The sequence below is a fragment of the Strongylocentrotus purpuratus genome, unplaced genomic scaffold (assembly GCF_000002235.5).
Source record: "Strongylocentrotus purpuratus isolate Spur 01 unplaced genomic scaffold, Spur_5.0 spur5_scaffold_12, whole genome shotgun sequence".
NCBI lineage: Eukaryota > Metazoa > Echinodermata > Echinoidea > Camarodonta > Strongylocentrotidae > Strongylocentrotus > Strongylocentrotus purpuratus.
This window is the reverse complement of record NW_022145597.1, coordinates 32,864,338-32,887,386: the sequence shown is the minus strand read 5'-3', so window position 1 is coordinate 32,887,386 and position 23,049 is coordinate 32,864,338. Positions and strand designations below refer to the sequence as shown.

The 23,049-nt window shown below is 36.6% G+C and overlaps 1 protein-coding gene across 1 annotated transcript; it reads right to left on the bottom strand.

Moving 5' to 3' along the window:
• Positions 1-474: 474 nt before the first annotated feature.
• Positions 475-21,760, bottom strand: LOC115922794 (lactadherin-like). The gene is made up of 11 exons (XM_030982461.1): positions 21,574-21,760; positions 18,235-18,289; positions 15,887-16,078; positions 13,138-13,242; positions 11,918-12,076; positions 10,585-10,761; positions 8,302-8,624; positions 7,214-7,370; positions 5,915-6,129; positions 2,103-2,252; positions 475-1,590 (listed from the first exon to the last, which is right to left on the bottom strand). The coding sequence occupies exons 1-11, from the start codon at positions 21,667-21,669 to the stop codon at positions 1,447-1,449; spliced, it is 1,773 nt and encodes a 590-aa protein (XP_030838321.1). The 5' UTR covers positions 21,670-21,760; the 3' UTR covers positions 475-1,446.
• Between the last annotated feature and the right edge of the window lie 1,289 nt (positions 21,761-23,049).

Sequence of the window (23,049 nt, the reverse complement as noted above, 5' to 3'; positions counted from 1 at the left end):
ACAAATGTATGGTACAAATTGTTTTTCAAACTACAAACGGCAAAATACAATACAGGATCAGAAATGGAAAATAACAACGTTTAAATATTAGGGGGCAAACAAGAAAAGACATATTTCACTAGGCTTCATGTAGATATAGGTTGGCCACGTTGATACCAGGTTATTATGTGCCATTTAGTTCATGTAAAAAAGAGATTTTTTGTATTTTCTTTATAAATAGATAAATAAAAATCGGTTCCTCAACTTATTCTCACTCTTCGTATTCTCTTTCCATCTTTCGTTATTTCTTCTTTGCTCTCCTCACTCTCTCTCTCTCTCTCTCTCTCTCCCTCTCTCTCTTCCTCTCTCTCTCTCTCTCTATCTCTCAATATCTCTCTTACTCAAACCCACCTCCTTTTCAGATGTATTACGATCGCTTTCGGAGTCTTGAGTAGGTTGATTTTCGTCAATTTTAATCAACTTTTATAATTTTCGCTCGAATTTACAATTCAAACAAATGTGATATTGTTACTCAGTGTAAATTAACGATTGTAATGATGCCAAATTCAGTCAAATTTAAAGTCAATGAACCTTCTTTTTAAACCCCCCGCTAAAGTGCATGTTGGGAGCCCCAAATTCGCCGAAAAAGTGTAATGATATGAAAGAGGATGTCATTTAACACTAAAATCTGCAAGGATTTTCAAGACAAATGTGTTTGAAGACAAATATAGATCAAAGATTGGGGTTTTGTGTTGTTCGCAGAAAACCTAAATTGAGTATTCTTTCCTCAATAAAAAAATAAAAATTAAAACAAAGAATAAGTAATACTAATGATTAAATGTAGCCCTACTTATTAAGTTTATGAAATGCAAACAGTTGTAAAATATTGCTGAATTCACACCATATTAAATACGTCAATGAAAATTACATCAAACTACTACTGTTATATTTTCAACATACCCAATCATCAACTACTGCCGTATTTTCAACAGATCGAGTGAAATCATTTTTAGTCGAGTGCAGTGCTTTCAGTACAATGAGCTGATATAAATTCAATACAATAACTTTCAGCAGTTGCATAAACATTTAGACACATTGAAAACAAATGATAATGTCCTTTGCTTTGTAATTGGACACATAATGTTATTTTAGTAAGACAAGTCAAACCTGTAATCATGTAATCGTATGACAACAAAACTATAGCGCTATACTGAAATCATGTATAATTTTTTAGACATTGGTATATACCCCTACTTTGTGATAACGAATATCAGGGGTGATTTCAATATTTGTTTCACTTTATACACCATAAAAGATATTGATTAAACATCATGCTTTGCAGGTGGATACTATTCATGTATAAATAGATAAATAGATAAAAAGATAAATAAATAAATAAGTAAATAAATAATTGAATAAAAAGATTAAATAAAACAATTAATCAATCTAATGATAACTCGTTATGGTTCAAGTGTTGATACCAAGTACTTCGAATCTCAAAGATACAATATTTAGTGCTGTTACAGGATGAAACCTGACGTAACGTGCAGTTACTGGCTCAGGAAACAGTATGGTCACATATGTGGCAGAATCAAAAGGTCCTGCATATGTCTGAAAAAGAACGAAGCAATGGACAATGTTTAGTTCTAATAATGATTATAATAATGATACTAATACTAATAATAAATAATTGTTTTATTAACAAAGAAAAGCCTCATAAGTATCACTGTTGCTATTCCCTAGGGCCCTGTAATTTATATAACCCCAGGCCAGAAACTTCCAGGTACCCATTTACACCTGGGTGGTGAATGGCAAATGTTGATTAATGTCTTGCCTCGAATCCCTCGGTATAACTCTTCCGTGAGAAGTGCAATATGGCACAGAGATTTCATCACCAATTCCCTATCACCACATTTCCTATAATTTTGAATACTAGGAAATGATATGCTTTTGGATGTGTACATTTATGTAGATATGGGAAAATGATTGAAGGCAGAAACAACAAAGAAATTTGAACAAAACATAAGTATATAAGTAATACAAAGAACATAAATAAAAAAGGAAGATGATATATTTGCAACAAATGACATAAGCAATTTCTGGAACGCGAAAATGAAACTCACTTTTCGAACCCCACACTGCTCTTCCAGAGCAAAGGTCCAATTTGTATTGTCTCTTGAGTAGGAGATTCGGAATGACGTAACCCTTTTGTTGGTTCCGGTCCGTCCCTGTGTGATAACACCAGTTACCAAAGTATCCTCGCCGAGATCGACCTTTGTGTGATTTTAATTATGAAAAGAAGACAAAAATATTGATATATCCAATGGCAGATTATCTTGCATTTGATAACAATGTTAAGGACAAGCAATATATAAAAACATATGACCATTTGAACACATGTTGTTTCAATATGAGCAAATCGAAAGGGCTGGTCAGATTTGAATGATATGATGTATATATACCAGTTATGTGTTTGTCTTCCTCTCTCTCTATCCCTATCACGCCCTTTCTCTCTCCTTCTCTCTCTCTCTCTCCTCATGTCACCCTCTCTCATTCTTTTCGTTCTCTCTCTCTCTTTCTCTCTCTCTCTCTCTCTCTCCCATGTCACCCTGAACGAGAGAGAAATGGTGGGAGAGGGAGAGAGACTTGGGAGAGACAGAGAGCTAGACAGAGAGAGAATGGAGAGAGGGAGAGAGGGCGACAGAGAGATAGAAGGTGAGAGAAATGGCGTGATAGGGAGAGAGAGAGAGAGAGAGAGGAAGACGAACACATAAATATAACTGGTATATATACATCATAGTTACAATATAACTATTTCATTGAAAAAGTCTTTTCATTCAAGTTTGTGGAAATGCTTTTTTGTTTTAATTGAGGGAAAAATGCAATTCCCCAGTACTATAGCAGACATCACCTCCAAATCAATAGTTTTTATGCTTTAAAACTCATTGAAATTGTTTATTTTTTCTTCATAATAAGTTTCAATTTAATTCAATTACGTTATTTAATAAAAACAAGACTATATCATTGTTATAACTTCCGGAGCCTATGACCTACAAGCATTGCTTTCTCTTTAGACTCCATCATATTTCTTCCTTTATACAATTTAGTCTTATGTATTATTTTGTTTGTTTGTATAAATGCATCCAAAAATGAGTACACAAATATAACATGCCACATGTAATGATGTATTATACAACATGCGAAATATGAAAATAAAACTGAAACTGAACTGAACTGAACTGAACCGTCAAGGCTCGTCGACAATATGGGATTCACGCCGTGAACGCCGCGGTCGGTGGGGAAAAAACAAGACTGATATGAATTGGAGCGCTTTAAAAGCTGCAAAATTACATGTAAAAAGGTGCATCACCATGGCCAAGTGTGAATACTTTACCTGTGCTCTTGAGGAGAGTACTCTAAAGACTGCCTTCCAAGTACTGAATAGGTTACTGAACACCAATGAAAAGGCTCTTCCTGTAGCAGACAGATTCGCCAACTTCTTCACTGACAAAGACTTGAAGATTCGGAATGAACTTGATGGAAATGATCCTGATCCAATGTTCACATCTTGCTGTATTCGGGGATAGGTCTTCACTTCCAAGAGTTTGCTGAAGTATCTGAGAGTGAAGTGGAGAATATCATCTAACGCTCATCCTGCTCCCTTGACCCTGTACCAACATGGCTGTTGAAGAAACATCTGAGAGTTGTACTTCCTGAACTTGTTTACCTTACGAACCAGGTTCTGTCTAGTGGTGTCTTTCCTACAGATCTCAAAGAAGCGCTAGTGCACCAGTCATCAAGAAAGCGTCACTAGATAAAAATGATCTGCGAAGCTATCGCCCTATGTCAATATACCATTTCGGTCTAAGATTATCGAGCGAATAATGCTTAGATAATTTACTGAGCACATCCAGGGTAATGGACTTGCTGAGCCTGTGCAATTGGCATACAAAGAACACCATAGCACTGAAACAACACTACTTAAGATTCAAACGGATTTACTTCAAGCCATTGCCAGTCAGAAACGAGTAATGATGGTGCTGCTTGACTTGTCTGCTGCGTTTGACACAGTGGACCATATGATTCTGCTGAATCGTGTTGAAGACCATTTTGGTATTACAGGTCTCGCTCTCAAGCTTATCCATTCTTACCTTGAGGACCGGAATAGCCATGTTCTAATCTCTGGTCAGCTTTCGAAAGCTTGTAGATTGCCACATGGAATTCCACAAGGTTCTGTCATCGGACCCTTGTTTTTGTTTTTCACCCTTTACATTCGTCCCATTGGTGATATTCTTCGGGCTCATGGAGTATTCTTTCACATGTATACAGACGACATTCAGATCTATGTGATGTTTGACCCAACTGATCCAGTTGCAATTGATGCTGCGCTTGGCAGACTCAGTAGTTGTATTACTGAAATTCAGCGTTGGATGAATGCGAACAAGCTCAAACTCAACGTTGGCAAGACTGAACTCTTGTCTCTGCTTCACCACATCATCGATCATCTCATCTGATGATCGATGTCAGACTGATGATTGGTGAGAAATCCTTCCAACCATGTAAGTCCATCTGCAATCTGGGAGTAACACTTGAACCATCTGTGAACTTAAGCCTTCATGTCAACCTTCTCAGCAGAAGTATCAAGTACCACCTACGTTACCTGTGGAGGGTGAGGCGGTTTATCAATAAGTCAACATTCCACGCTGCGGCGAGGGCTCTTGTCCTTTCCAGACTAGACTACTGCAACAGTCTCTTCGGTGTTCTCAGCAAGAGGGACCTTGATTGCCTTCAGAGACTCCAAAACTCAGCGGCAGGGCTTGTCTTTTCTGTTCGTCTTCGGACTCACATACAACCTCTTCGACTTGAACTCCATTGGCTGCCTTTCCGACAGAGAATATCTTTTAAGATCCTACTACTGGTCTACAAGTCTCTCAACCACCGATGTCCCCCGTACATAGTTGACTGCTTGGTTCGTCGTCCTCGAGTCCGAAAACCCCGCTCATCATCATCCATCTGGCTCACTCAGTGTCTCTCTAAGAAACGTGCTGGTGAATTTTCTTTCCCATCGGTTGCTGCAAAAATGTGGAACCAGCTACCTACTGCTGTGCAGACGGCCTCATCTGTTGACCAGTTCAAGAAACTACTCAAGTCACATCTATTCTGCTAGAAGTTACTTTATCACCAACCTACATATACTTTATACTTGTCTGATCTCAGAGAAATGTCTTACTTTTGTTTTTAAGTGGCCCTAACATTGTAGAGCGTGTGTGCAGCGCTTTGTAACTACAAGGAAAAGGCGCTATATCAAATATCTTTTGGACTGGATTGGAGAAAATAAGTATAACGTGGTAAAATAAGTCCTCAACTATAACGTAATTTCAATTGCAGTATAGTTACAGAAGTGAGGAAAATATGTACGCTTTTTTACACTGCTTAACTTAAAATTATTGATGAAGGGTGCATCTCATTTTGCGAGAGGAGGTAGTGTATTCCATAGTGAGTGTGCCAGGGTACTAAAAGCACGTTCCTCGTAGTATCTGGTAATGACTCTGGGAGTTTGATTCCTAACTGTGAGAGTAAAGCCCTATCCCTATCAAAAAATAAACAATATTAATGACCTTCGGGTGAGTTGAAGGCGTGGTCAAAGTGTTTAAGCAAAAATGGCGGAGCTTTATTTAGACACATGAAATATATCATATCACAGTAGGTTATTCTTTATTTTATGCATACTTCTAATTAGTTACCCAATAGATAGCCAGGTAGACCCTTTTTCAGGTTCTTTTTCTGGTAATCTTCAAAGGGCTATGCAGCTGAACACGAAGAGAAGGTTGATTCGTATATATTCTAGCTGTACACAAACTATTTCTTGATATATGGGTACACTTTGATTTAAATCATCTCAACGCGCATTTAGACATTAGCTAGAGCAAATTACCTTGACCCACTTATTGTTGTCGTCAAGGTCGGGGACCCATGCACCGGCGGATCCCCCTGCAATGGCATTCAGCCTTCCTCTGTAAGCTTCACGGCCAGAACTTCTGAATGATGACGAGGTCAGACTAGAGTCTGGTATCCGACCATCTTCCACGCCAAGCGCCTCGCCGAGGACAGGAGGAGTGCAACCAATTTTCGCATCGAGGTTCAGCGACGCTGCAAAAAAGAAGAATAAAGACATTGTAACTAACTTTCTTTTATTTCCTACTAATTTGCAAGGCAAGGTTGTCCTTTCAATATATTTTCCTTAAATATTATCCGGAAATCTACCCTGTCAACAAGCCATATGAAGTATTAATAAATACAAACGAGCAAGGAATACAAAACAAAACATAAACAAAAACAAAATGAGAAAAAAAAAGGAATTTGTCATTAGGAAATGGTTAATCTTAGTTAATCAATAATTAGCATGATTATAAAATTACAGGTATGTTGATTGTTCACGTGTTCATAACACCTGCCATGCACCATGCACATTTTGCAATATTTTCCTGTATTGCTTGAGCCTGAGTGTGAGAGGATGATTATTAATAATCGCAGGGAATATTCCTCTGTAGGGCCATGCATTATGGTTCAAGGCATGCTCACATAGAAGAGTTTGTTATGTTAGGGGTCGGGGCAAAATGCAATGAATTATTGATAATTTATTGCATTTTCATTGTTTTTATGAATTTTTGGGGGCGGCCCCGCTGCGTACAGTCATGATTCAGTGGCTAAGAAATGGCCTCGTTACTGTGAGCCCCCAGGATCAAAACCGTGTCGATGTGCTTTATTAGTGCCCTTTTATGAGGCATTAATCCTCATTACTGTCAGTTATGACTTCAGGACGTAGGTCCCCTAGTTGAATAGCATAGTAGCATACACATGCTTTAGCAGTCACGCAAAATAAACACTCACAAATTATTATTCATTAAAATCTGAGAATGTATACTATAATCTAGATCTATTAGGAATAAATCATTGTCAAAATCATTCCATAAATTGGGATACAAATAATTATTCCACCATTTTGACCCACAGTGTATATATATATATATACCTTCTCTTTCAGTAGTAGTCCTACTCTCCACCTATCTATTGCATCAATTAGAGGTCCCTTTTGTCATTTTTACCAGAAGTAAACTTTCTCTTAACAGTCCTACTCTGCACTTACCTATAGCATCAATTAGAGGTCACTTTTGTCATTTTTACAAGGAGTAAACTTTCTCCAGGAAGCTCTACAGCCTTACTGTGCACTAACCTATGGCGTCAGTTAGAGGTCCATATCCATATAGCTCCATCCTCAAAGAAACGTGACCGTGATTGGTCTTTGGATTGATCCGGAAAGAGCGTCCAACCATCGGCCTAGCAAGCGTGTGAGTCACATGGCTATCACGGTCATAATTTCCCGGAAATATCTATAAAAAACATATTAAAGTTATATTGCAAAGAAAACTCTTTCTTAATGAAGCTCATCGTTAGTCCATAACTCTATACGGCCTGTGCAGTAATACAGTGCTGACTACACACATTATGGCTTTGGAGAGCCAGTTATGATTATCATGGCAATCGTTTGATTTTCTCACATTTGTTTTCTTCTCACTGCAAGTCCATATCTCAGTATCCTGAACAGTAATGTCTTAAACAACGAAGAGGTGATCGTAACTTCCCTATCTGCATGACTCGATCAACTAAGATGTCATTTTCGTAAGTTGTGATTCTTGTTTCTATTAATTCATTTTGAAAAATCCTTATTGGTTTATTAGGTAATCAAAGGCCTATATTATGTAAAACGAAATAAGGAAATTCCTTTTCCCTCTTTACTGTTCCCAGTTTTTGAGCTAAAACTAAGATACAGCACTATGTAAACTTATTGTTCAATTTTTTCTCTCCAGGAGAGCTGGGGTATATAATTTTGTTCATGATATTGATAATGGAATATGGAGGGTTTTTTTTTCTTTTTCTTTTTTAAAATCCCTCTATGTTAAAATGGAAAACTCTTTCTTTCTTTAGTTGTATTGTATTTTGTTTAATTTCAAAATATATAAATTAATAACAATAATATAAATAACAGTAGGAACTCATTATATCAAAGCATTGTTTCATAAACTTTTACTTCAGCAAGACAATCCAAACGGTTTTATTCCTTAATAATATATACCATTTTTGTTTGTTTTGTTTGTTAATCTTTGTTGCTGTCAGCCCTGGCACAAAGAAGTTGTATTATAGTATAGCGATCAGATTTCCCATGGAGTTCTTACGAGGTTACATTGTATATTTCTGAACATAAAGACCACCGATTAAGGTTCTTTAAAAATGTAATTGAGGAAACCGCAGTTCTGCATTTACCTCAACTGATCCAGAGTAAACGTTCAAATATTCAGTCCAAGCCATGTTGTCAAAACTAGAAGAAATAGTGTATGACGTCACCCACTGATCAGCGTTACTTCTACCCTGGGTCGTTATGGCCGTTACGATATAGCTGGACTCGAATTGGACCTGCATCCATTGGTATTGGTCGGGCGGGTTTGCGATCCAAAATGTGTAAGCGTTCAGGCGGCCAAAACGGCTGCAGAAGGCCGGCGAGTAGCAGGATGATTCGGAGAAAGCTGAATCGGGGAGAGCACCACTTTCAAGGCCGAGTGGTTGACCTGATACATTACACGGGCTCACTGTTGGAAATAAAGTCAGGAAATAATACAAGCATATTAAAGAGTAAAATGATAGAGGAATAAAAGTGCAAATAAAACACGAGAGTGAAAAATTATATTTCACATCATAGCATTAAAGTCATAAAACAGTGAGTACACACCGTGTTAAAAAATGCAAAGAGATTATGATATCTTAAAAAATATTTTACCGTCGTCGGTGAAATTTCGTAGGTGATGTTTTGTAGTATCCCCTAACCTCTCCTTAATTAATATAAGGATATACAATCTTAGTTTGTTTGATTGTTTGATTGATTTTATTTCTGCGTTCAAATAACAAATACAAGGTCATACATTTTTAATAAGTATTACATACATAGCAAATCATGTCTAATAATGTTATACAATGACCATATAACAAAGCATACAAACAATTATAACGGATATTTGTCTATATTTTTATTAAAATAAAGAGATAAATATTAGAACGCAAGAGACCGCCATCGTGATGATATACAGAGAAAACATTATTTTTGCAAAATTCACAATGTTTGAAATATTTACAAAGAGATCATTTAAATAGCATTAATGACAATATAATTATATCAAGCGCACACCTTTAGCTTTTGTATTTCGTAACAAAAATTTCCATTTAGACAATGTCATGAACCTGTATTTAAAACATCTTCTAAGAACAAGATGCAAAAGAAATTAATTCCAGAAGGTTTTGAAGGGAACTTTGAATTACGTACTTTTTCTATTCATTGTGCTACGGTATTACTCAACATGTATACTTCTACTGTCAAGTTTTATTTTTTGATAATGATATATTTATTTTTGCCAAGTGTGTGCTAAGAACAGGGGCCAGACTCGACTAGCACATGTGCTATTATTTGGCTCCTTTTCATCACCTTCTATATTCTATGAGAAAAGACATATGTCTAGCATATCAATACTTTGTTAGGTTTTTCTTTAATATGATCTATAATATTCATTTATGAACATGTACCATTCACGATGTATTCAAATGTTTAATCACTGATGTTATTGATGATGAATAAATAAAATCAAATCAAATCAAATCAATTTATATTTCAATCATTGTGACAAACAATATAGCCTACTGTAGGAAACACAAGGCGTTGTTTTAAAGAAAACATTACAACTGTATTTCGTATTCAACTCTTATATTTAATTTAGGTCATGCAGCAAACACTGAAGACATAACGTTACATTGATGTGTGTATAAATTATATTAATTTTGATTCTTATCCCCTTTGTAACAATAATTGATGTTAATTTGAGAGCTTGCAACGAAACATTCAGGCGCCAGTTGTGCGCTAATTGCGCGATGATGCTATTCAATGCACTTTCCTTGCAACCATAAAATCGTTATGAAATATTGAACTCATGATTTATTTATACAATAATGTTTAATGATTTGGTTGTTGCTTATTGTTAATCAAATATTTATGTTTCACATTCTATAGTAATTTTTCTATTACTTTGCGTATATTATTTCTAACATTGTTATCTGTTGGTATTTTTATTCTTATTTCAAATCCAAATCAGGTTTTGGTTGCAATTAAGAAATAATAATAATAATGCTGCGTTTCATTACAAAAATTATCGCAAGTTAGTATTTTTCGCTTGAATTATTTGAAATTTACAGGACCAAAAGGGAATAGCATTAATTTTTTTAATCAAACCACCTCTCCATTTTGTTAGACTCTCTGTACAGGTAAAACAAATTTTCATTTTGTTGAAGTTTCACTGATTAAGTTAATCTGTGTCAACCCTGTTCAGACGAGGCATATTATCATTATTACCATTATTATTATTATTATCACCATCTTCTTAATCACCATCATCATTGTTTTTATCGTTTTTAATTGAATAGTTATTATTACTATTAATTTTAGCATTATCAGTATTATTTTTTATCATGATTAACTTTATTATTATCATTATTATCATAACTCACCAGGGCAACACACAATGGAAATCATTTCGTGCTCGCTTATCCGTCCCACTTTAGTCTCACTGTACCAGCAGTCGGTGATGTTTGTGGCGTTTGCAGGGCATTTCACTGATTCGGCTTCAGTAGGAGCATCGATGGACGAGGACTCGTACAGTGGACCGCTCAGCGTCGCAAATACTCCTTGTTCAATAAAATTGAAGTAAAAAGTAGGATACCATATTAGTTACAATACCATTTTGAAGAAAATAAATGCAAACCACAAGAAAATGTCAACATCATCGATTACTACAAGAACTGATTTTTGATGACATACACCAAATACAATTTCGATAGGCTCCCGAAACAAAAGTTTTGAAAACTGGAAAGAATAAGAGAGGGATTCAGGTTGAAGAGGGAGAAAATCAACTATAAATTGGAATTTAAATCCCCAACTCGACCAGAATGCAAATACTCCTGATCATGACACCAGTATTTCATGATTCTTTAAAAATAGAGGAATACATCAATAAATAACTTAAAATAAGTTAACAATAATTATATCTTAACCAAGAGAACAGAGTGTATGATAATATTTGTAAAAAGACTCAAACGCTTGCATGAAATCTCAAAATGAAGGGAAACAGTAAAGCAAGTCCACGCTTTAAAAAACCTTAGGTACATCGTAGCATCAGATGGAAAAAAGGATTCATGAGATAAATGAAAGAGTTGCAATGGCAAAGGGTACATTCAATCAAATGAAATCCGTAATAAAAAAAATAGAACATTATCATGAAAACAAAAATCCGTAGCTTTAAAGCACGTCTGCACTAGTTTGACCAGGAAGGATTAGACCACCCAGCGTGGTCACTGACAAGTGGCGATCTCATCATATCAGCTCTCAATTAACATAAGAAAAAGAGGATCATTGGGGACCAACGGGCACCGCTTAGGCATTGTTTTCTATATAGAGGGAGCAAGAAGCTACAAGTAGTGCAGAGGGGCTTTAAGTCATTATATCTAATTCGTTTTTCTCTAAGGGTGTGAGTGTTGGACAATAAACAAAGAGCTTTAGAGAAGACTAAAGGCCACAGAGACTTGGTTCTTGAGAAAGATTATAAATATATCATGATCAGAAAAGATAACAAATGAAGAGGTGTTCAGAAAAGAGGCAAATCCAATTGTTGGTCACATTATCATACGGAAATGATAATGTAGGAAAACAATATATAACATTAACAGGGAAGATTACTGGAAAGAGAAGCAGGGGAATGCAACGCCTCACATATTTGCAAAGCCTGAAAAAACTGATGATAGACAGAAATGGAGGGCCATTAAGATGATAAGGATAATGTCTTACCTTCAAACCCTAGATACTGACATGCCAATTTGGATAAGTTCATGTTCCAATGATCTTGATGTACCAGCACGTACGTGTTTGGACTGGAGCGGGACGTTACAGCAAGTGTTCCTTCATTTATCTTTTCACCGAGAAGCTTTAACGAATGGATGGTTACATCTATATAGTTTACAATCAAAATAAGACAGATATATTGAGGGGAAAAGGAAAGACAATGGAAGTTTTTTAGTGACCAGGGCAAAACAAGTTTCTAACGAGACTTTACAGCGATGTGAAATGTCTTAAATATTTTATTTTCTCAGCTCTCCCATCAAACCTGAATATACAAATTGGTTTGCGTAGGGCGCTAAATTTACCAACTCAAATTTACATCATAGTCACTAAGTACTCAAACCTTAGTCGTATTAGAACACGTGTTGTGTTGGTGTGAATGCAATTAGTGAATAGTTGATGAACGATTTGTGATCTACCAATCCTCTATTTGAAGGGCTAACTGCTAAAATGAATAATGGGATGTTAATACATGTATGTAATTAAATTTAAACGTGAGTTTCACGTTGGACAAAACGCAGGGAAAGGCCCACAATCAAAGAAAGAGGTGTTACTATTACGTTACACTAGGGATACTTCACTGCATTAAAAATGGATTATAATGAAATTTCATTTAGCACTTTATCAAATCGTATTTTTGGAGTCCCTATGACAGAACCACGGTGGATCACGACGGCACAGACATGGAGATCTACATGGTCATACGAACGCATTGATTGTGTTTATCATACCACACAAAACAAGTAGATTATTTCAAATACAGTCAAACCTTTCAACTGAGGGCACCCACGGAAATACTGGCCACTGTAAACGGGTGGCCTATCTAGGCAGGTTTTTATATTAACACACGTTTCTTCCTCAAGGGAGAGAAACTACACGGCGACTATAGACAGGTGACGTTTATAGAGAGTGAGCCACTATTAAACTGGTTTGACCGTACCTCTCCTTTTGTATACTCGATGTATATCATGGTGGTCTTCAAACCAGAGGCTGGTAAATTTTCCTCACGAGTACATTGCACCTTATTCTTGTTTAACCATGCTAGCCTTCTTATCTCGCCATGTTTGCTCTCCTCACAAGTACAAGCATCTCCATGTTAGACAAGGGTCTCCCCTCCCGTACATACATCCCAAATCCTTTACCTGCCTCTATACCCATGACTCACTTACTTTCTTCACACCTTTCACCACGGTAGCGATCTAAACAGAGACAAGTAAATCCTGTCTCCGTCTCCTCGCAAGTGCCTCCATGAAGACAAGGGTTTGAGCGGCATGCTGGTGACAGAAATAAAAACATTGATATAAAAGTGAATACCAGAAGGTATAATACATTCATAAAAACAGTTTTGTGGAAACAGGGGACACGAGGGTTTATGTCTCAACCAGTGGTTAAGAAATGAAAATAAATAAGAAAGCGAGAAAAGAGAGAAATAGAAAGGAGGTGACAGGAATTAAAACAAATACGCTTAGAACACTAGATCCCCCTAAACAGTAGCCTTGTAAGTTCTTATTTCGTTTTTAGAGTAAGTCCAATGCCCCTTCCCCCCTTCCACCTAAACCAACAAAAGTGCCGGAGCTGTGCCTTAATTTTAATTCAAATTGACAAATGACCCACCATATTTGGGTTTCCGACACAGCTTCCAGTAAATCTGTGATTAGTTGTGCGTCATTTATTGATCATGTTTTTATTCAAATTTCATATAAAGGAATTAAAAAGAAATAAAGAAATCAGTATCATTATTATAGAAGCAATGGACTATTACTTTCGCGGTTGACATGTGATAACATTTGTAAAAATGGAAAGCTTGAGAGGATTACCAACAAGGTGGCACATGGGGCACGTGCCCCCTTAGTAAAAAGGCAGAAAAAAGAAGGAGGAAAAAAGAAGGGGAAAAAGTGAACAAGAGAACGGAGAGGGAAAACGAGTAAAGAGTAGATATAACAACCCATCAGAAGCCCATCATTATGATTAATGACCTGATACTGTGCTTCTTCCACCGAGTAAGTTTGGGTCACCTACTTGTTTACTTACAATCATATACATGTTCTCTTAGCAGTCAGGTAAAGCACTCCCCAAACATCATCAAAATGTTGTATTATTGTAGATTTAGCATTCGCTGAATGAGGGAGAAATTGATCTAACATATCCCCTGGAGTTGAGCTTTAAACAGAATCTCTCTAAAAAAGGAAACACAGGTTTGTTGTGAATTAATAAAGCAATCCAAATTATCTTTCTATAGCTTGTATTTCACTGGAAGCTCATTTCCTCTTTTTTAATATGACACCAGAACCATCATCACTTAGTACCGATTTCAGACAGTCTAAAGTAGAATTGTCAGACACCCAATTGTCCAAATGAGCAAATAGCTGCCACATTTGGTTCATTTTACTTTTCTTTAGGAGAGGAAAGGATATGGAAATAATTGTCATTGGAGATACACATGTTGGCAATATAATCACAATGGAATAATCACACTAGGACCGAGAAGGCACAATTTGTAATGGGTAATAATAATGGGTATGGTTATGAATGATTGATTTGACATCATCATTGAGCCCTTAAGCTCCCTCCCCTGTAGAACAGCTTCGTCATAATGGACGTGTATGTAGCACAATACACTTTAGTAAATTAAATGTATGCATCATACATTATACCGAAATGGATTCACAGCCTTTTACGTGTAAATTTGTCATGTGTTTTGGAAAATTAAAGCAGGTTTTTCGGTCGGCGACTTTGTTACACACTGTTAAAACAAGTATTAAAAAACTGTGGGTTAAAAAATTGTTGATTAAAAAACGCTCAACCATTGTTAAAAATGTAGTGTTGATTAAAATTTACTTTTAATCTTGCGTTGGTTAAAAACAGTGTTGATCAAAATTATTCCTTTTAACCTATGTTGGTTAAGTCTAAGTCGTTGGCAAAAATTGTAACCCAGCATGGATTAAAAACAAAATTCCGACAGTAATGATAGCCCCCTTCCGGTTAAAGTTTAATCAATGTTGATTAAAGTACTGGTCACGTGACCCAACGTAACGATATCGAAGCGCGTAGCTAGCGATCGCTCGACATACAAATAAAGTACATGCAAAGTACCATGCAGTTTACGCGTGCGACAAAATTAACAATGGAGGTTGTCGCGAGGACCTGAGAAATGGGGGTTTGGACGGTCTTATCTCCGTGTTTTCAGGTAAGAAATTATTTTAATATTATCATCATCAATTCTAAGATTGTAAGGAAGAAGTGAAATAAGGTTCTTGCTCAAATCAAAAACGATTGGTGTCCCCTAGGCTGTACGTAGCTCAACCAAAAGTAACATTTTACTTGCACCGTGCACCTGGCTCTCGTAAGCACACACACACTCATCAGTCTGCAAGAATCTTCAACCGTGAAGGAGGAGGCAGACCCAATTAAGGAAGGAGAAGTGTAGGCCTATTACGGATCACATACCCCAATTGCATTTTTAGGGGGGGGGGGGGGGGAAGTCCCCTGTGCCCCCTGGATCCGCCACTGAACATGTCGTTATTCCGGTAGTTTGTTATTCCGATGGTTCGTTTATTCAAAAGCATATCAGGAGCTCTTGTAGCGCAGTAGAATATATACCTAATGTTGGATAGTTTCTGCGCTTTATAATGTACTATTATTATTATTATTATTATTATTAAAATATTGCTCGTTATTCCGAAAATTACGTAGAACCATGTATCGTTATATGTATTTTCTTGAATAAAGATGAGAATTACAACCCTTCAGAATAATGATCCCTCTTTCAACCATGGAATTAGGAACCCCCTGGTGTGGAGAAATTCGATGTTTTTTTTCTCGGAAGTAGTAAACTTCCGGGTTATGAACCTTCAGAAATACGAGGCCTCCCCCTTTTTTCGTGCCACCTAATTCGGGGATTTTGCATGTAAATTCTACCTGGTTCGGTGCAATAGTAACGTCGGACATCATCAGGAATCGGGACATCTGTTGGGAGGTCGGATATTAACCAGTCTAGATCGGGTTGCATGGGTTTCGGGATCAATTGTACAGTCTCGCCGCTCTCCAGAGTAATCACAGGACATGACATCATGGAAACATGAGGACAAACGTCATGTACGTCATATGACGCTACGATAGAAATCAATGAGAGAATGAATAGATTAATAAATACATCGATGAATAAATAATTAAACGAATTGATAAATATATAGAAGTAAACGTCAATTGATACATATCTGAATAAATGACTAAACAATTCGAAGAATAAACGATTGAAAAAATAATCAAATAAATATTAATAAACATTATCAAAATCAAAATGACTGAGCTATGTACGAGTTATGCAAATGTAAAACATGTACTACTGGCGGGACTCGAACCGCGGACCTTGTGATCCACAGTCTGGTAACGTATCTACTAGACCACGACACAAGTAATTAGTCGTTATACTCTAGATTGTTTTAACGTGCCATCATCCACGTCTATCACTGTGGCTGACATTATAACAGTCGTACAAAAGCTTTGTAAAAAGAACCATCTATATTTATTTTAACAATTATTATTTCGTCATACGAAGAACAATGAACGGGGAAACCATTTATTATATATTTAGTATTCAGCTTGTGGGGTGGGGGGGGGGGGGGGTCGGCATGTACATGTATATGTGATACTAGGGACTTTTAGATTTGCGTGGACTGATACGTGTGACGTCCATTTAAGGCAGTGCATTAACAGGACGTCGACCGTAGCAATCCACATTGTCTTCGTGCAAATCTAAAAGTCCCTATTGAGTAATCTGCGATGTAGTTTTTGAAAGAACAATTTCTGGTCCAACTGCTAAATCAATTTCAAAACAACTAAGCATGCGGATATACAAGAGATAACAGGAGAGACAACCATATGCCGTGTAAAAGGGAGGTTATAAAATACAAGTCTTCAATAAACTTACAAATATTATGAGCCTAAATACTTACGTACATAAAATGCAAACTAATATTAATAGACATGAGTGTAAGCCTTAACTTCAGAAAATGTGCAAGTTATACTGGGAATATATATCTAGGAAAGGTTTGTCTCTGGATCTGCTATTAAACTTCAACAAAGTTGTGTTTTCAAATCTTGCCTATCAAGTAAAATGAAAAATTTGATTAATTATTTCATGTTGAATACAAAACTTAGTAAAATGTACTCGATAGATTTTAGAACAATCTAATGTATGAATAAGAAGTTCAATTCTGATTATTGTATGGAATTGTTTGGTGACATCTGGGGGTAGTTAACTCTGGGTGGTTATCCGGGGGTGGATTTCCAATGGGTAGGTGTCCTAGACTATACGCAGAAAATTAACATGATGATTTCAAAGAGATTTCAAAGATTTCAAATTTATTCATGTTTCCAACAAAACATTACAAATCAATTATAAGCATTTAAAACAAATTTAAGAAATACATGTTGGAAACAGAGGGTCCACTAAAAAGCAATGCTTGTACAAGTGTGTACACCTCAAATGAAACTTAGGAATAATGAGTAATTAAATTATCTAATCTGTAACTACAAAAGGAACTACAAAATAGGGGAAAGAAAAAGGGGGATGCCAACAGAGACGAGAAAGGGACAAGACAATACTTAACACGACAAAGATAGAAGAACACGGTCATAATACAAAGAGTAGACAATGAAAATCTGAAGTGAGGGATCGAGGGTACAGAAAATAATACTAAATGATGAGCTGCATGCGGGGTTATTGATTATTGCTTCATAATTGTGTTATAATCCTTCAGTTTGCCCCTAATCTCTTAAGGATGATAAATGACTTTAATATTCCAAAGTCAAATAGCATGTACGCCGAAGTGAATTATGACATATTGGGCCAAAGAACCGTGGCGTTAGTATATCAATGGAAAGACCGAGCATTATGAACAAACGCTAATAAATAGGGCAAATAATCGGCGACCACCAAACGAAAATGTATTTGTGTTTGCTGCGTGTGTGTGTATGTGTGTGTGTGTGTGGAGTGGGAGGTGGGTATTCGCACCAGCATAATATCTTTTTGAAATGACATGAAGTGAAACGTGGCTACATACAATACTTTTTGTAAATAGTATAAGGAAATAATAAGTGTACCCCCTTCCCACACACACACACACACACACCATCACACGTTTGGTGGCTCCTGAAAAAACGTCAAAAATAATGCATGAGGGTGTTTGTTCATATTCTTATTTTCATTTGTTGTCAACGGCTTTTATATAATGTTTGTAATCAAAATTATTTTTTTAGCTTACCTGTCGTAGGAACTAATATGTTTACGATGAGGAAACAGATTGTCCAAGGGTAAGCCTAGTGAAAGAAAAATGAAACATTGAAACATTGAATTATTGAATTATACCAAAATGAAGTTGGTCAGTGAAGCTGCAATATTCATTTCGTACAAAAAAATTCTCTTTGCATGTTTCCCTCTCCCTCTATTTCCGCTCATCCCTCTTTACTGCTTTCTTACTTTTCTCGCCCGTCTCATCTAGACCTCTCTCTTTTCCTCTTCTGTCTTTAATTTTCCGTTCAATTTCTCCTGTTCTCCCATCTTGTTATTTTCTCTCTCTTTTACAATTCATCTACTTCCCCCTTTTTTTTTCGCTGTCTGTATTTTTGCTTATATGATGCCTAAATTTGCATTGTTATATTGTTTTGTTCATGGTATACAAATAATTCATGTTTGCGAGTGAGTTAGCAAATACGCCCTGCAGCCAGGTGAAGTCACAATGAACGAGACTCGTCTAGTTCATCGTCCCTCTCATTAATAATCAAGTACAGTGCATGTCAGTAATGCACAAGCTTAGTTGTTTTATAAGACGAGTCCACAATATGAGTATGAAGTTGACAAATTGACTAAAAAACCCATACAAATGCCAAAAGTCGCATATCACGGAGGCCGCCATTTGCTTTATTGAATTACGTCACATCCCAACATAGGATGAATTACACTTCGCAATGAATGATAAGACTTTATCAAGACGTAAATAATTATTCTAGTAATTGAGGAAAAAAGACATCATAGGAAGATATTAAGTTCGAAAAGATGCAAAAATACAACAAATAATGAGCCTCAGTACAACAAAAAATTATGTACCCTGTCTTTGCAAATATATATATATATTTAAGAATCCATCACAATAAAACAAACAAAAAACTCAATTTATGCACGCTAAGTTCGGGTCGGGGGAAAAACGTACACTGGGCGATGGGCTCACCAAATTCCTGCAGACAAGAATCTTTCTTTCCATTGCGGTGAATATTTTTTTGGAAAATGTTCATTTTCTTATTGTGGATTTTAATCCAGAGTCAACGTTGTACTCGAAAAACGAAATACGTACAAAAACGATACTTTCTTTGATAAATTAAGTTGAGTTTTTCTCGATTGAACGCATTTATCTATTTTCCATCGTATACATTTCCTCTATTTCTATTATAATTAATATAAAATGCGCACTCCAAAGTTTAAAAAGAAATCGAAATATTTGTATTATGGTCGTGACAATAAGCCACTATTAGCAGGCCCGTGTAACCACTTTTGGATTGAATTACAAAACAAAATTATCAATCCTTTCACTTGTTTATTAATTTCATTATTATGAAAATACAGGTAAAAATAAATAGATAGTTAGCCCAGGAAGCTGTAATGAATGGAGATCCCGTCCAAGAGGCCCCTTTGAAGCCATCCGTGGCACCGCGTGTCTTTTGTTTCCCCTACCGTAATCCCCTTAATCCCCCTCCGAAACCGTACAGCTCCCTAGTAGCACTAGGTCCTCCCTTTCCACACACATCCCAGCCCAGCGAGCACGGCGGCTTTTGCTTTGTGGGCCCGTATTTGGGGTGAATAGTGGTGATAACTTGACAACTTCTAGCCCTCAATCAATAAATGCGCAAACATATAACACAATTTCATTTAGTTCTTTAGGAAGATAAACCTTTAGACTACTTTCCTAGCTATGTACAAATTTCGGAAATTTTCGGAAAATATCAATAATTAGATGAGAAAATCATGATGATGAAAACCTTTCATTCGCTCTAACTCACGATTTCCTTGGTCGATTTCGCTGGTTGAAATGGCCATGCATTCAGTAGAGCTATCGGAGAACAGAAAAAGCATTTGATGACTAATATAAAGTTGCAATGGTCTTATGCTGTTAATTCTGTATTTTATATGTTATAGCTAAATACATCTTCACTGAACATGACTTAATTTTTCGGTGCCACGCATGGCTTCAAAGCTCGATGCTTGCATATATTTGCAAAAGAGTGAATAGAGAACTTAGGGAAGCAGATGGCGTTACGTAACATTTCGTACTATTTGGAATTCCAGAGAGGGACTGTGCATTGATATGGACAGCTGTTGATGGAAATGATGGTTGGAGAGGGTTACATTTCATTTTGTTAAGCCAGGTTAATCTTGAATATTTTTCCCTCGGAAAATTCTTTCGAGACGGTATCTCCATTCATTACAGCTTCCTGGTTAGCCTGTAAATTAAAACAATTCAGACACTTTTAAATCGTATCACTTAGCCACGACATCCACAACTCAAACAAACCCACTAGCAAAACCATATACTCACATACGTGTACACACCACAATAACATACACTCACAAGTACACGCTCATACACCCCACAGCACTAATTAAACAACCACGCACACACACACACACACACATCCCACACACAAGGATGCTACTAGCTTTTATGTGCCTTGTCTGTTCCGGACAATTATTATTGTAAAAAATAATAATATGTCGATTTATATACTCTACTGCGCTTAATACAAAATACCACATTATTACCCAGGCTGTTCCTGATTGCCCCGAAACAGGCTCGAAAGCATTCAAGTAATTTCTTCCTACCGGGTACCTACTTACTTCACCTGCATGGGTGGAGAATTACAATGTAGATTAATGACTTGCCAAAGGACATTAGCACCGAGGCGGGACTCGAACCGAGAACAAAGCGATTCAAATTTCGGTGACGTATCCACTGGACCAATCATTATTATCATTATTATTATTATTGTTATCGTTATCATTAGTATTAGTATTACAACCACTACTTCTACTACTACTGCCATCTTTATTATTAATATTAGAGGGTTATTGGAGATTCCTGTATCACTCATGTAATATAAAACATTGTTTGATTGTTGTTCCTGGTTTTGTCCGTCTTTCAATGTTTATGTGTGATCTACTATCATAAGAATCTTTAATTATGTCTGACCGGTGAAGTATGAACTCGGTACATTTTTATACATCCGATCTTTGTTTATATTACATGAGTGAACAGGTATATCCGGTGAAATCGGTGAGATCCCTAAAACAATAAAAGGCATTTGTCGAATAATAATTAAAAAAAGACAATAACAATAAACACAATAAAAAAACAAATAAAAAAATATATACAAAGGGGATATGTCATGAAACTTTTCGTACATGACCGATCTACCCTCGAAAGTAGCTATTAACATTGTGAAACATAAGGAAAAGCACCTTTTTTTTATAACTTTCAAACCGGCCATTACCTCTCATACATACTGTCCCACAAGTTATTTACTAAAATAATCAGAAAACCTGTTATTCTCACCTTCATGATACCTGTCCATCCTTGTTTACCGTGAGCAGACATGATGCTATTCGATCGCTGAAAAACCCCAGTTCTAAAGCCCAATTGTGTTGGCATATCAACCCGTATAATTATACGGGATATGAGCCTGCCAGTGTCTTTGATGAATTACCGGTGAGACAAAACAGAATTTGATACGATAAGAGTAGCCCACTCGGTTGCAAAAATGGGGTAGCATATATTGGCGACTAGTTTAGTGGCGACATGAATATGCATTATTCCCACGTCACAGATGTGCGTGCGTATGTCACATACTATTACACTAGTACGTTGGTACATACGTTGCTCCGGAATGAAGAGAAATCACTATAAAGGACAAAGTACTCCGTGAGACCAAGTACAAAAAGAGATTTAACTAGACATGGAATACTTGTTTGGAACAAGTATAGGTGGGCTGTTTCAACTAAAATTTTAGATAAAATAAAGCCAAAAAAACCCAGAGAATTAAAAACAGCAGTACGGTCCTCAGAGCGACATCATCTCCCTAATCTAGCTAGTTTTTTTTAATAACATAGAGAAGAAATCCTTTCCAAAAGGGGTTACATCTATGTGTCATCAAATTAGATTCGATTTTTCATTAATGCATTATTCTTTCGTGGCTACATATAAAAAACTTTCAAAAAGATGATTTGTAGAAAAGAATAAGAAAATAAAACAGGTGCACCAAGCAGCTCATTGTACTTACTGGGTATAACCAAGTGGACACTTTTCGTCAGGTACTTTTATTTTGCTTAAATATCGATAGTTGACAGCAAGATATTGTACAAAATGTCTGGATTCGAATTAGATGGTTGAAGTTGTTTTTATTTTTTCCTTATTTTTTTCATTGCTTTCAAGAAGATAATTTCAAACGTGGGTTAAAATCTACCCCATACAAATTTTCATTGTAAACAGTGGTCTATGAGAGTGTAGGCCTATGGCGCTTGTGGCGAACAATAGCCCTTTACAAAATCTTTCATCCGGGCCTGCAAATTGTGAGGTTTGAAGAGCATAATTGCATATTGATACCGTGATGTGATGGTAGTTAGTTTCTTGTCTTTTCTCAGTTAAAAATGCAGATCATGTGCAGAACCCCCACCCTGGTTGTACTCAAAACTTTGTAGATATCCCTACGCCATTAAACCGAGCACCACCGCCATCGAGCCAGGAGGCATAGTAATCTTCTTTTGTTTATCTATAGACCGAGGTTTCCTTGGTTTATATAGGAAAATGCAGAGGCGGTGCTACCTAGGGAGCAGGGGGCACAGTGCCCCCACTTTTTCTAGTACCCAAAAAGTGCCCCTTTTTACATAGGAAAAGAGCCCCTATAAATTTTTAAGAATTACCTCTATTACTTCGTAGAAGTGCCCCTTCCCCTTTTCACCTCTTATAAGTGCCCCTTTCGTTTCGACACGTCCCCCGTTCCTTCGACAAGTTCCCATTTACCTTTGATAATTG

Excerpts from the sequence above, each read along its gene's own strand:
- LOC115922794 (XM_030982461.1), bottom strand. The coding sequence starts at position 21,669 with ATGCCAACACAATTGGGCTTTAGAACTGGGGTTTTTCAGCGATCGAAT. Across the intron at positions 18,290-21,573 it reads GATGGACAGGTATCATGAAG|GCTTACCCTTGGACAATCTG; the intron begins GTGAGAATAACA and ends TTCTTTCACTAG. Across the intron at positions 16,079-18,234 it reads CATATTAGTTCCTACGACAG|CGTCATATGACGTACATGAC; the intron begins GTAAGCTAAAAA and ends TTTCTATCGTAG.